The sequence below is a fragment of the Numida meleagris genome, chromosome 2 (genome assembly GCF_002078875.1).
Source record: "Numida meleagris isolate 19003 breed g44 Domestic line chromosome 2, NumMel1.0, whole genome shotgun sequence".
NCBI classification, from domain to species: domain Eukaryota; kingdom Metazoa; phylum Chordata; class Aves; order Galliformes; family Numididae; genus Numida; species Numida meleagris.
In genome coordinates, this window is record NC_034410.1 from 103,197,001 (window position 1) to 103,210,792 (window position 13,792).

At 41.4% G+C, this 13,792-nt stretch overlaps 1 protein-coding gene across 8 annotated transcripts in view; it reads right to left on the reverse strand.

Moving 5' to 3' along the window:
- CHST9 (carbohydrate sulfotransferase 9) overlaps positions 1-12,557 on the reverse strand; it is an 89,031-nt gene extending 76,474 nt beyond the window's left edge. For 4 of the 8 annotated variants that reach the window (XM_021387579.1, XM_021387573.1, XM_021387581.1 and 1 more), the window contains exons 1-3: positions 12,053-12,228; positions 11,352-11,406; positions 5,421-5,627 (exon numbers count right to left, since the gene is read on the reverse strand). In XM_021387579.1, coding sequence (XP_021243254.1) covers positions 5,421-5,520 — 100 coding nt within the window. In that variant the 5' untranslated portion in view covers positions 5,521-5,627; positions 11,352-11,406; positions 12,053-12,228. Of the gene's footprint in view, positions 1-5,420; positions 5,628-11,351; positions 11,499-12,052; positions 12,229-12,275 lie in introns of those variants that run through there. The other 4 variants (XM_021387577.1, XM_021387574.1, XM_021387576.1 and 1 more) reach the window with 4 other exon arrangements.

A 13,792-nucleotide genomic window follows, 5' to 3' on the forward strand; every position in this document is an offset into this window, starting at 1 on the left:
TGACACAATTCATGCTGTTTCACACGATGTCAAAATTTTCTTAAAACGAGACTGTTAATGACAATTTGAGTGAAGCTTCTTCAGATTCTTCATAGAAATGAATGCTGCAGCCTAAGGAATGGGAATGGAGTTAGAGTGATGAGGCTACTCAGCAGCTCAAAGGGCAAAATGTTCCTGCGTCAGAAAAGCAAGCAGGCCGCAGAAAGCTGCGTAGTCACCCATATAGTGTGTCACGGTTTTATGATTTTTGTTATTAGTATTCCACATCATAACATCATGTAGTGCACTGGGAGTTAAAGAGTTAATGCTCCAGTTCTGTGGACTGCCAATTTTCTGAGAACCAGGTACCCAGAAGAGAAGAACTACATACCCAGAGGACTTTGCATTCAGAGGGAAAGATAAAACTCCTCGCAATTCACAAGACTCTCTCTTTTCGCTGCCTGGCAGTGACTGTGAGTACCCCAGTGTTTCGCCTTCAGTTTTAGAGTAAGGCCTTCCGTTTCAGACACACTCTCTCTCTCACTTTATTTGATTTATTAGCCTCAACTCCAACTATATTGTATTATATTGTGTTACCTTGCATTTCTATATCATATTTAGTAAATTAACTTTCCTCCTCAGATCGTTGCTGCTGTTCTGTTTCTAGGCCCATCTCCCTACCCTTCCTCCTTTTTCCCTTCTCCCTTTCCTGGGGCATGGGTCTGTGGGTCCCCTGCCCCATTAGTCACAAAACTGGGCCGAACCGGCCCGTGAACCATTGATACTCCTCCCCCCCTTCCCCTTTCTGACCTGTGGGCTACTGTCCCCCTGTCACGGACACAGATAGATCTAGAGATAACTCCATGACACAGTGGTGCAAAAAATCACACACAAATTCAGAAGAAAAGTAACCACACTTATACAATGCAAAGGAAAAAGAAGGCATGCACGTGAAAAACCAGTATCTAAGGTGAAACACAAAGGTGCTGAGAAAAAGAATAGGCAAACTATCCTACCCTCAGGAACTAGATATCTACGGGAGGATAAGGACAGTTCAGCATTTTTCCAGTTGAGTTATCAGTAATTCTGCACCTCATGAAACACTGAAATAGTTCCAGATAAGCATGAAGTTAATAGACACACTCCACAACAATGAATTCCATTAAATTTACTAGAAGAAGAAAGAAAACAAAACAGAATACTCATCACACAAGTCTATTCACAAAAATGTTCAACGATTATTTTGTACTAATCAATCACAGTAAATCATATCAGCCTCTCAAAACAGAAGCATTTAAAGTACAGTATCAGAAGCCCTAACTTAAAAGTCTAATTCACATCTATAACATAGCTGGGTTAAAACGCAAACGTTCTGTGCACATTCACACATCCTAATTCAAGTGACTCATAATATAAAACTCAGTATCAGTTCTGGAAGACTCATTAGCTTCCCCAATATGAGATTACACTACTTGAAATTATTAAGTGTGTAATAAATAGCAACTGCTTTTTCATTAGTGACACAGTATTTGATGCTCTCAGTGAAGAATATAAGACAGTATGGAGAACTGTCCAGAAAAGTGGTAGGACTTAGTTGATTTCATACCAATTTCATTTCTGACTATGAACACATATAAATGAATATTTGCATTTATGTTGTAGGCAGAACATACATGTACGTTTTATAATGTCAGTGTTGATGTCAGTGATGTCAGCTCAGCAAAATCTGTACATGTTGATATTCATGTCCCGAATTACCCTTGACGTGTCTGTTTCCTACTGTGCTGAGGTGAACTGATAACATCCAGCAGAATGGGCTCTGACATCCAAGTATGGATATATCATCCTGTCTCTACACACTCCATGCACAAAGCCAAACCAAGAAACTTGTCTGTTATCACAGTTTGCTAGTCTCTCTCTAAAAAGCCATCAGAAAGGACCATCACAGAGCTAGGAACTGCTTTTCAGAATGCAAGATTCTCTCTCTCTTTTTTTTTTTTTTTTTGAAGGGATAGAGATGACAACCGTGATTAGAGTTAACCTGAAGAGCCCAAGTACCGCACAAGGGAGCAGAAGGCAGGGCATGTCTGTGCTGAGTCACCCTTAATTACTTTCTGCTTCAGCAACCAAATGCAAACACGATTGTTATCTGTCTTGAGCAGGGCACCACAGAAGATAAAAACAGTTCTGACTGCAACAAACATTTGTCTCTACAGACTCATGGCATAGCAGCTGAGAAGCTCAAGGAATATTTTCCATTTCTCAGTAGAACATCAAATCAAATACTTGCAGATTAAAACTAGCTATCTTACAGCTGTGGAACTAGTGACACAATTAAAAGACAACATAAAATCCTTATACAGATACTTGTCGATTTGTGCATCCCCAAAAAAGCCACAGTGCACAACACATGTCAATATGAAAAACATAGCAGAAGAGTGGAAAGCGCCCATAAACCAAGGTATATTGTGAACAGAAATGTTTTATTTCATAGCAAATTTAAGCAGCATCAAGGAAAGGAGGAGAAAATCATTAGAGAATTGTGCTGCAGAATGCTTAGAGGAGGTACAGGTGTTTGAAATAAAACAGAATAGCTCTCTACATTTTAAACTGGAAGAGAAACAAGCAAGAGCAGACACCAGAGAACGACGTTTCTCCATGTACTTTCTGATGTGCTTGACCTATCCACTGCCAAGAATACCACAATTCATTTTTTGGATCCTGTTGAAGTGATGTCAGAACAGCAGTCCAGTGACACAAAAGGGCACCCAAAACCGCAGTCACATTTTAAGCTCTTAAACCACTGTGTTATTCTCTGATGGTTTCTATTTTATTATTGAAATATATACATACATCATTTCCATGTGAAAACAAGGAAATTCTCTCTATGAAAATTATGGCAATATATCAGAGAGAAAACCCTTAAGAAAGCATTTTATTGCCCCAAAGCACACAGTATCTTCTAATTACCTTTTTATTTTTTCCTATTTCTTCTTAACAGTCCATACATACAGAGAAAAGGAAAGTGTGTTTGTGTGGGAGAACAGAAATAGTAATAGCAAGCACTGCACAGAAAGAAAGGTTAACTATAGGACAAAAGATAGAAGGAATGTAAAGAATGTCAGCAAGTAAATAAATCAATAATCTACAGACATCATCTACATTCCTGAACTACCTTGAAAGCAAGGATATCTGCCCTTAACATTCCCGAGAACAGCACAGATTTTTCAAGGAAGACTCACTCTGTAAAGTCTGTTTCTGTCAACACCCAATTACATGGGAACCTTTCCAAAGGGAACCCATACTACTTCTAATCGTTTTGTTAATAAAAGCTTCTAAATACACCATTGGGTTCCACAGGCTTCTATTCTGGGGCCAGATCTCCTTAATGTTTTCGTCAGTAACTTTGATGCAGGACTAGAATGCATACTAAGTAAGACTGTGGACAACACTAAACTGAGAGGAGATGTAGACTCTCCTGAGAGTAGTGAGGCCTAGCAGAGATCTTTGCAGATTTGGGGGCTGGGCAGTCACCAACTGCATGAAGTTCAACAAGAGCAAGTGCTGGATTCTGCACCTGAGACACAGCAACCCTGGATTTACGTACAAACTGGGGGGATGAGAGGTTAGGGAGCACTCCCATGGAAAGGGATCTGGGAGTTCTGATTGACGGCAAGTCAAACCTGAGTCGGCAGTGTGCCCTGGCAGCCCAAAGTGCCAACCATACCCTGGGGTGCATCAGGCCCAGCACTGCCAGCGGGTGAGGGGAGGGATTGTCCTGCTCTGTGCTGTGTGGCCTCACCTCAAGCACTGGGTAGAGGTTAGTGTGTCACAATATAAGGACGTAACACTATTAAACAGCAACCAAAGGAGGGCTACAAAGACAGTGAAGGATCTGGAGGGCAAGACAAGCGGAGGCTGGTTTGTTCAGCCTGGAGATGAGGAGGCTGAGGGGAGGCCTCATGGCAAGCTACAGCTCCTCACAGGGAGCAGAGGGGTAGTGCTAAGCTCTGCTCTCTGATGACAGGACCCGAAGGAACAGCATGGAGCTGTGTCAGGGGAGGGTCAGGATGGGGGGTTAGGAAAAGGTTCTTTGCCACAGGGTGGTGGGCATGGAACAAGCTCCCTGGGGCAGCAGTCACAACCCCATGCTGCCAGAGCTTAAGTATTTGAACAATGCTCTCAGACATAAGTTTGAATTTTGGGTGGTCCTACGCAGAGATGGGAGCTAGACTCAATGATCCATGGGGATTCCCTCCAACTCAGGATATTTTATGGTTTTATGATCAGCCCAGAAACACTAAGAAGCTAACAAAATTGTGACCACTGCACTTAGTTGAAAAGCTCAAGATCAGCATCAAATAATTGCGCGAATAATGCACTAGAAATCCCCAGCTGTCCTTTCCTGATCTTAAACAGAATTACCGCACCAGAGCCTAGCAGCTCATGCTGAATAAAAACACAGATCAATGAAACCGAAAGACTAATGTGGTTTTATGAACATTTTCTTCACAATATTATCAGTATATTTTAAAGTAAGATTTTTTACAGGGGAAATAGAAGTTAAGCAATACAGGCAAGAGGACATAGAAAGCAGTACTTTTTAACTAGCTGGGAATAGACTATATTTTTAGGGAGGGAGAAGACAGAAAAAACAAGTACATCATGGTACAGTGTGCTACAACAGAAGCATACTGGCAAAGCAAAACAGTGGGTGATGAGGATGTTACAGATATCCACCCCATACACATTTCAAGGGTGTTTACTTCAGATTAACTGGGCGTCCAATGGAGGCTAAGGAGAATTGTCCATTCCAGTTTTATTCCAAAATGGATATAGATCATCCCTCTGGGCAAAGCAAAATATGGTAAATTGCCACAACAGAAAGTCAGCTGAGTAATGTAACCCTAAGCCAGTACCAATACACATTTAGCTGAAGTTGCAACACGCCTCTGGTGTGACATATGACAAAGGCTTGCAAATCCAGTATCTAACAATCTCTAGCAATAACAACATTGTGATGAGATGATTCCTTATAAGTGTAGTTACCATTTTTGTCTACATTACAGTAATTCTTCAAAAATTGCTTTGCCACACAACATAAAGGTATAAAAAGCACACACAAAAAAAAAATGATTACATGAAACTGTTTCAGAAGTGGACTTGCTTGGCTTCCAATACACACAATATGCTTTCACAACACTTATTTTTGCACATGAAGCAGATATGATTAGGTACCTAGTGGCCTCTTCTGATGTATGTATGAAGTACAGTTATTAAAACAAACATGTTGTCAGTGTCATTCTACTGCCACACAGGGGGGACTTCTTTGAGTTGTCCACACTTACTCAATGGACTTCCCAAACACCTTTTAAGTCGTGATGCAATTAATTTAACAAAAACAAACAAAAAAAGATAAGAAACCCAGAAGCCAACTGTACCTGTATTCTGTTCTTCAGTCCAAGCTTGCAGATACATGAAGAGGAGTAGACCAGCTACTCCAAACATCAGTAGCGACACAAAGACTTGTCTTAGGTTCATGACCCTAACAGAGGGCTACTTCTCAGCTTTCAGAAGGATGCATGGCTCACTTTTCTGAAGTCCTCAGTGTGCCTGCATCTTCTTCAGTGTCTTCTCCAGACTCTGACCTGGAATAACAACAGATGCAGACAGTTCTTATGTTACACTGTCATTCTCCACCAAAGACTCTGTAAACAGCATACTGTACACAAGCTGCAGCTCTTACAAGCTATTATTTCCAATATGTAGGTTTTTGTTGACGTTCTTGACAGTCTTTCTACCCCAGACAGGATTCAAACAGAACTCTCAAAGTGGCTGCAGCCACCACTCCACCTCCATGCTGTTGGTCATCATCCCCTGCTGCAATGGAGGGAGTTAACACCCTGATGAGATGCCTGGGAAATTAATTGATCAGCTTTTCAGCCAGCTACATTATGACATGGGAAAGACTCAAGTAACTGATTCTTGCCACTAACTTCATCGGAAACATGATCTTGCCAAAAAGTAGCAATTTAGGCAGTCCTGTACACGTGATACAGAAGGGCCATAAACTCAGTTTATAATAGAACATAGAAGACACTGCAGAATATCAGAGGCAACTCATAAACCTGAATCAGAACATGTTTAGTTTGAAAGCATGTTACTAGAAGCTGCAGAGCAGTTGTTAAAATAAGGCTGCAAAGCAAGAATAAAAAATAAATTGAAATTCAAAACAATAGCACACTCTTGTAATGTAAATATCTGATAGAACTGTGCAGTAAACAGCAAATAATGTAATGCTCGAGCTTCCAAATGAAGACGGCATACTGAAAAAAATACTGGAGAGACAAATATTAAAAGAACTGAAGCACATGTACATTCAAATAAACAGAAAAATAAAATATGGGCATTTAACAGTTATTCTGAAATGTAAGAGTATGGCATAATCCACAGGAAAAGTTCTTATTTCTAAATAACTCAGCATTGCCACATCTATAATGGCTGGGACTCCCATCAAAAATGGCTGCTGAATGAACAGAGTAACTATGTTTTCTTAGCGACAAAGGATTTCAGAAAGAGCAAAACAACATTCAGAACTTCACAGAATATTTTCTCCCTCTCCAATTCTGCTGTTAAAATTATACAGTACTTTGGGAAGCATAAACTTGCCTGCAGAAAGTAAATCAAAGCTCCAAGTATATATCACTTTACATGCAATTTTTCTGTAGAAGACAGATAGCTAGGCATTAAGAGAACATAAATGCTCTGTATGAAGTCTTCTTTTTTGTACAGTCAAAGTATTTTGTTTGAACCTGGGACACTGTAGGCAAGTTAATAGTTGCATTATTCCATACAGTTCTTTCCACCTTCCTTCTGCAGAGATTTCCTATGCATAATATACCTGTTTGCAACTATTATGATGTATGATATTTGAAGGAAACAGTGAAAACCAGGCAAAAGCAAGGAAAATTCTTTAGGGAATTATTTGTGAAATGCCTTTGGAAAAGGTGGTGGTAGTGGAACCTCCTTCCAACCTACTATTCTTTAGCTGGTACCACTCTGACCTCTTCTTACAGCACCCTGAGCATTCTCAGACTTGCAGTCATCCTTATTTAGGTCTACCCAGGTCTCTGCTCCCAATCTTTCCATGTGACATCAGTCCTGTAGCAACTACACTGCTTACATGCCTTCAGAAATCACTCTGCTGATGAGGAAGTGGCTTCCCAGCAATAAGCAATGCTTTAAGAACCTTTAGTTAAACGAACAAGGAATACAAAACCCTTCTGTTTTTCTACAGACAAAAGCTGCGTTGTTCCTGTAACAGGACATTGACATCATCTGGATTAGAGGAAAGAAAAAAAGTATGACCTGTAAGTCTTCATGAACATCTTTGAAAGTAAAAACAGACTGCAGGTGCCTGAAAGTGGAAATCCACTACTACTACAGCTGAATGCAGCACCACCTGCAAGCCCTGCATTATCAACATTTGGATGCACAGTAAAAAAAAAAAATCAGGAGCAGTACCAAGCAATTAATCTGTTAAAAAGAAAAATAGATGCTTTTCTTCTAGGGTAGTTTCTGTTTTGAGGGGGTAGAAAATCATAAAACACACTTTTATACATATCTATCTCCATATACTGTATATACACACACACACTACAAAGGAAAGGTAAGCAAAAAAAGAAAAAAAATCACTGTATCCAATTTACCCCACCATCAGTCATTACAATTATCTTTGTATTAAATTTTCATGCTACTTGCAATTAGTTTAATTTATTTAATTTATATGAAACTTTAGTATTTGTTTATGCATTGTGTAAGTTTTAAGACTACTCTTAAGTAAGAATCTAAATATAAGCATTCTAATCAATGCTGAAGTATCAAATCCACACAGAATTTGAAGCTATTCTGCTACCTTACAATATTTTAAAGGTTTTTCAGCTTGAATAAGTAGTTTAATTTGTTTAATACGGTGATTTGTAACTCACATATCAAAAAACGATAGCAGCATTAAAGAAGCCTGTATCCAAAAGTCTTCTAGTAGAACTTGAAAAATGGCCACACAACACTGACAAATTTGCTCCTTCAACATTAAAAAACCATGGTCATGGATAACACTCCCTAGCATCCTGGCAATGAGAGAATATCTGCAAATATTCTTCCATCAAGATGAATGCTCCCCTGTGGCTATGAGAGAACAGCAAACAAGTAATTACTTTCAACATAAGTATCTTCAAAAGAGATTAGTCCTATCCACATGAAGGTCCAGTATCCCAGTTAGGCTGTAGATCTTACTTCCTTCAGTCCTAGTCCTGGCTCTACTGGATGACAGCTTGACCTGCTGGGTATGATGCTTACTTCAGGGAAGTTAACACAGCCTAAGAAACTGCTGTGTCCCCTTCACCTATGCTAAGATCGACTCTTACTTTAGCTTCGCCTCTTCCTACCTCTTTTGGAAGTATGGACCCCAGTGTACCACCTATTTTAACTTGAGCTTCCACAGGGCACTATCTTAGGGGCGTTCTGACTGTTTGGGAGAACTTGGTACGTACCGTTCTTAATCCCCATACAGAGATGGTTAAGGCAGCAGACAAAAACACTACACACCTCTGTTGGCAACACAGAGCTCTTTGCAGCAAAAATGAAAAAAAAAAAAAACTTGACAAGTTCATAGGCATTCATTACTGAGGCTAAATTTCTTAATTCTATTGTCAAATTTAAGGGTTTCGGGAATCCAAATTCCATTAATGTAAGATCACTGCATTTTTCCCTTCCATGTTTTGAGTCCAGCTCAAAAGTACAAATTCCTGTATGTGGCCAACACAAGCAAATGAAACAGTACAACCACTCAAAAAAGAGGAAGAGTTCATTTCCCACTTTTGGCATGCTTCTTCCTTTCAGTACATCATCCACTTTGCTCTACCTGGCAAGCAAACAGACCCGCAAATGAGGTGAGGTATCTCCAACACTCAAGTAGCTTTCTGCTATTCCAGATCAATGCCAATAGCATTGGTCACAATACATTCAGCTAACTCAGTATTTCTTTGCTGCTTTTCTGCCTGCCATAACATGGTTCTGAAATCAAAGACATAGAAATAATAGACTGCCTCACAAACTACTAATCTTTTTTAATTCTCCTCCATTTTTTTTTATCCTTTACCTGAAAAAGATGATCCAGATTCGTGGTTAACCAGCCAAAAACTGGTGAAATGCCAGATGCTCCTTTTAATAGTCAAAGCATTCATACTACTGTGGGTTACCACAAATTCCCACCCACTCAGAAACTCCTTGGGCACACCTGAATTAATAAAAGGAAAACAAGAAAAAGCACACAAAGGCACAACCCATCACAGCCCACACAGGTTTTCTTCTTCCATCTTTCCTTTTCACCCCCAAGAAGCAACACTTTTCCTGATGACTCCACTGGAGCACCATGACAGAAAAATTTTGCACCAAGGAATGTCTCACTGGATACCTGCCCAGGCTGCTTTCAGCACAGTCAGTGAAAGGAGATAAGGGTATCTTCTCACTTCCCTGCTCCCCCTCCTCCTTCACTTCTCACGTTAACTTGCGTCCTACTTCACACACGTCCTCCAGGATCACCTTTCCACTCCCCACACACCATCTGTCTGGCTTCACAACAACAAACACAAGGTACAGCCTCAGCTCAACAGTCTCATGCTTGCATAGCTCCTTGTATTGAGCAGTGCTACTCCTCACTCTGGTTTATCCCAGTGGCTGCCAGGAATAAACATACAGCATTTGCTCTTTTCTCTCTCCAACAAGTTACACAGAGTATTATGGCTGGATGAAGTCAAAGTCCTTATAGAAACTTAGATTAAATGTGTAACTAGATCAAGACAATAAAACTCAGTGCTACTGGGCAAATGCATAGGAATGAAAAAAAATCCACCATGTTGCCCTTCCGATCCATAGGAATCTACTAGGAAACATAAAAAGGCTAAATATCCAGCAGGCCTCACTACAGGGTCTAAGCAGAGGGGCAGCACAAAAATGAGTTTCTCTCTCGCCTCACGGCAGCCAGTATTTCAGTGACTGGTGTTGCAGAGGGAGATGCTCAGTGTCTAGGCCCGCTGGTACCACTGACTCTTCAGCAACCCCTTAACTTCCAGAGCAACTCATAGGAAGGCTGTGTCTAACTGTAACTGAAGACACCATCTGGCCTGCATGACTTTACAACTAGCAATAACAGAACATTACTACTTAACAACCTTGCAGATCAGGTTAAGATAATTTTGTTATAGAGTGCCACAAGAAAAATAATGGAATCTGCCATACAAAATATGCATCTGAAACATATAAAATGAAATCTTCTGCATAAAGATGCATAGGGACTTCTTATCAAAGATGAAGACTGCTTAAAGTGAGCATCCTTCCTTCACCCACTGAAAATCCTGAAACAATAAAGCCCTTTCAAAAAACAGAAACAAAACCTTTACAAGTGAAGCTTCAAGAACAATCAGGAATTCAAAAGAATCAGCATCACCAGAGCAACTTCCCACCACTCAAGCTACACATATTTAACATTCTTCTACTTCATTCTCCCTTGTTATGTAGCAAACTTCACTGCTGTTACAGCAATTACATTTTATTATTAACGCGTTTTATAGAATACAATGTTATACAAAATAAGGAACATAGCACAGTAAATACGTTCTTCATTTGATTTGGCCATTTTAATGTATTTAAACCAGTTTCTCATTACCTCTTCAGTATTTTTTCCAAAGAAAAATTTCCTCTTAATGAAGCAGTACATGTAACGTGTCTCATTTTTAACAGAGCACGTATTGGTTTCTGATGCCATTAAATCTCTCCATAGTAATAACACCAGGTGATTGAAACCAGTCCGTGGTATCAACATTACTTCTGAGATCACACAGCAATATAGTTACTTACGTGGTCCTACTCATCCACCATAAATCTTCATGAACTTCAGACCATATTAGTTTAACCCATAAAGTAACTATCCAGTTAGCTTCTCTGCAGGTTATTTTTCTGCAGTTCTAATAATTTTCTTTATACAGGAAACAAACAAAAAGCTGTGCTTGTGTTAACAACAGATAAATGCACGACTGTCCTATCTATGAGTGTGTAGATTAGCATATCAGCTTCATGAAAAATTTTGCTTGCTTAAGGAAAATAGAGAAGATATTCCAGTAGTACTGATAACAATGGGTTTGAAATTTTACCAGTTTACCAAATATTCACTGTCAATGATTTCAATCCACAGACCAGGACACTTTCTTATTGCAGGAAGAAAAAAAAAAAAGTTCTACCACTTTTCTAAATAGCTCCCAGTCAAGACTGGGGGACACTGCCTGAGCACACAAATACAAGTTCAGCACACTTACCTCTTACCTGCCCGAAGCACAGCCTGAACTCAGTGCACAGACCCATGAAAGTCATCTGGAAAGTTAAACAGAATCAGGGCTTGTGAGGCAGCAACTTGATGACTCCCGGTGCTCCAGCAGGGCTCAAGGTGGACTTTTTCCATCCCTCTTAAGATGGGAGAGATAAAAGTGATCTGGCTTCAACAATTCTTTTTTTTTCCCTTTCTCTTTCTTACTTTTTTCCCCTTCTCATGTAATGAAATTATGGGATCTGATTTACTGACTGCAGCGAACTTAAGTGTTACCAGCGTGCCAAACAGACTTGCAGCCTGTCCGCCCCACTCACTCAATTCACTGCTTCCAAACACACAGACGATACTACAGACTTTTTAAAATTTAACAGATATGCCCTGAATTTCCTATTTTTTGTTGTGCGACCACTGGGGAGAGGAAGAGGAGTCAGCAGAAAAGTTGCTTCTTCTGCAGAGTGCTTCGTAGTAGAGCAATAGGTTTCCGCTAAACTTCTGGGAACGCTCCAGAGCGCCGGGCTTCTACAGAGACCCGCAACCCTCCCGCTCTCCGTAGGGAAACAGCCCACGGCAGCCGGTCCCGCGAGTGGGAGCCCCTCGCTACGGAAAGGCGACGCGCCATGAAAAACCAGGAGCAAATGAAACAAGCTGTCTGCCCCAGGCCACCGCAATCCCCCCCAGGTGAAAACATACCGAGCTCCGTTCGCTGCACTCCTCCTGCACCCGTCGATGAAACGCCCAACACCCCGGGGCTAGGCAGCAGCGGAGGCACCACAAGAGAAGAACCACCAGCCGCGGGGCTGGGAGGAAATCCCCCAAACAAACCCACCCGCGCCACCGCCCGGGGCGGAGGCCGCTGCCTGTCCCGCCCCGCCCCTCCCCGCCCGGCCCGTCCGCCCCCGCGGCAGCCCCTTACCTGCCCACCTCGGGGGTGCCGCGGGACTGGAGTTCTTGGAGGTGTGTCTGCGGCGAGGCATAAAGTTTCACGGCAAAACTTTGGGACTGGGTGGGCTGTGGTCCTCGTCTGAAGGGGAATCTTACCAGCGCTCTGAGGTTGATTCCTGCGGGGGCAGGTAAATCTAGTGTTTGCTCGTCTGCCTGCCCTGCTGCTAGTGTCTCTGCAAAGCCTATGTCATTACGTAGAGAGCTTCTCGTCGTTCCTGCCTCAGAACGCCTATGAGATTAAGCGCTTTGCTAACAGGTTTTGTTTGCTGTTTCACATCCAGAGGTAGGCTCTCCCGATGCCAGCAAATACACTGCCAGGCAGAGGCAAGTCATAGCTGGAATTAACTACTGAAGCAGGTAGGATTCCAGCATACAAACTTTACTGTCATCTATGGGAAACGGGGTGACAGAGAAAAACGTTTGTATTTACTAACATCTTGTGCCTTGCAAACATTATCAGCTTATTGTTATAATAGTCTAGCTGTGTAGATCGATGATGTTGTGTTTTTCTTTAATGGATGCATTGCTTTACTTACATTTCTTTAAGGACATTCTCTAGTTCCCATTAGCAATTGGGTAAGCACGGAGCTTTGACTTTCCAGAGCTATTCTCAAACCAGTTTTATCCATCACTCTCTCTTTAAGGCTTTTTGCTGCAGTGCTGTCTTCCTAGAATTTTTCCAGCATTTGCCTCGGGAATGCTCCTTGAGTTACTGCCCCACTGTTTGCTTATGACATAAGCCCTTTCTTGGTTTAACAGTCACATAACTTCACATTTTTACACAACACCTTTTATCCTAACAGATAGCAAACCATCTTGTATCACTTTTCCAAGCAGCCAAGCACAACCACCTTTGGTGTGAAGCTGAGCATTGCCAACCAGCTCAAGACAGTGGTTCAGAGCAGGCAATGAAGAGCTGTATGCTGCTCTGATTTCCAGGGGACACTTAACTAAGCAGAGCGTAATCACCCCAACCAGAGTTCAGCCACTAGGGATAACACATGTTCATAGAAATATGCTCCAGGATCTGAAGCAGCCAAAGGCAGCCAAGACCTGTGCAGTGAGTTGTTCCTTAGGGGTTTCCAATCCAGACACTAAACCAGCCTGCTTCTGCTTAGTCTGGATGGTGTGATTACATATAGCCTCACCTGTGATACTGTATATTTTTATTTAACTTAAGGATCTGCCCAGTCAGGGTTCATTATAGAAGCTAGCAGCTCAAAGCAAACCCAGAGAGCAACAATGTTTCCTTCTTGTTCTTTAAAACCAGCCATGGATGCAGTATTGAAGTTGGGTTGAGTAAAGACAGGCCCTTGCATTGCAGCACCTGTAGCTTGCCTCTCTCCCTGGTACAGGTAAACAGAGGAGAGGAAGGAATGGAAATTAATTTAATGGCAGAAAATGCCTGTTTCTTTCTATTTCCCATAAGTAGAGCACCTTTCCCCTTTTAGACAACCTGGCAGGAATGCAATGCAACAGCAAGCACAT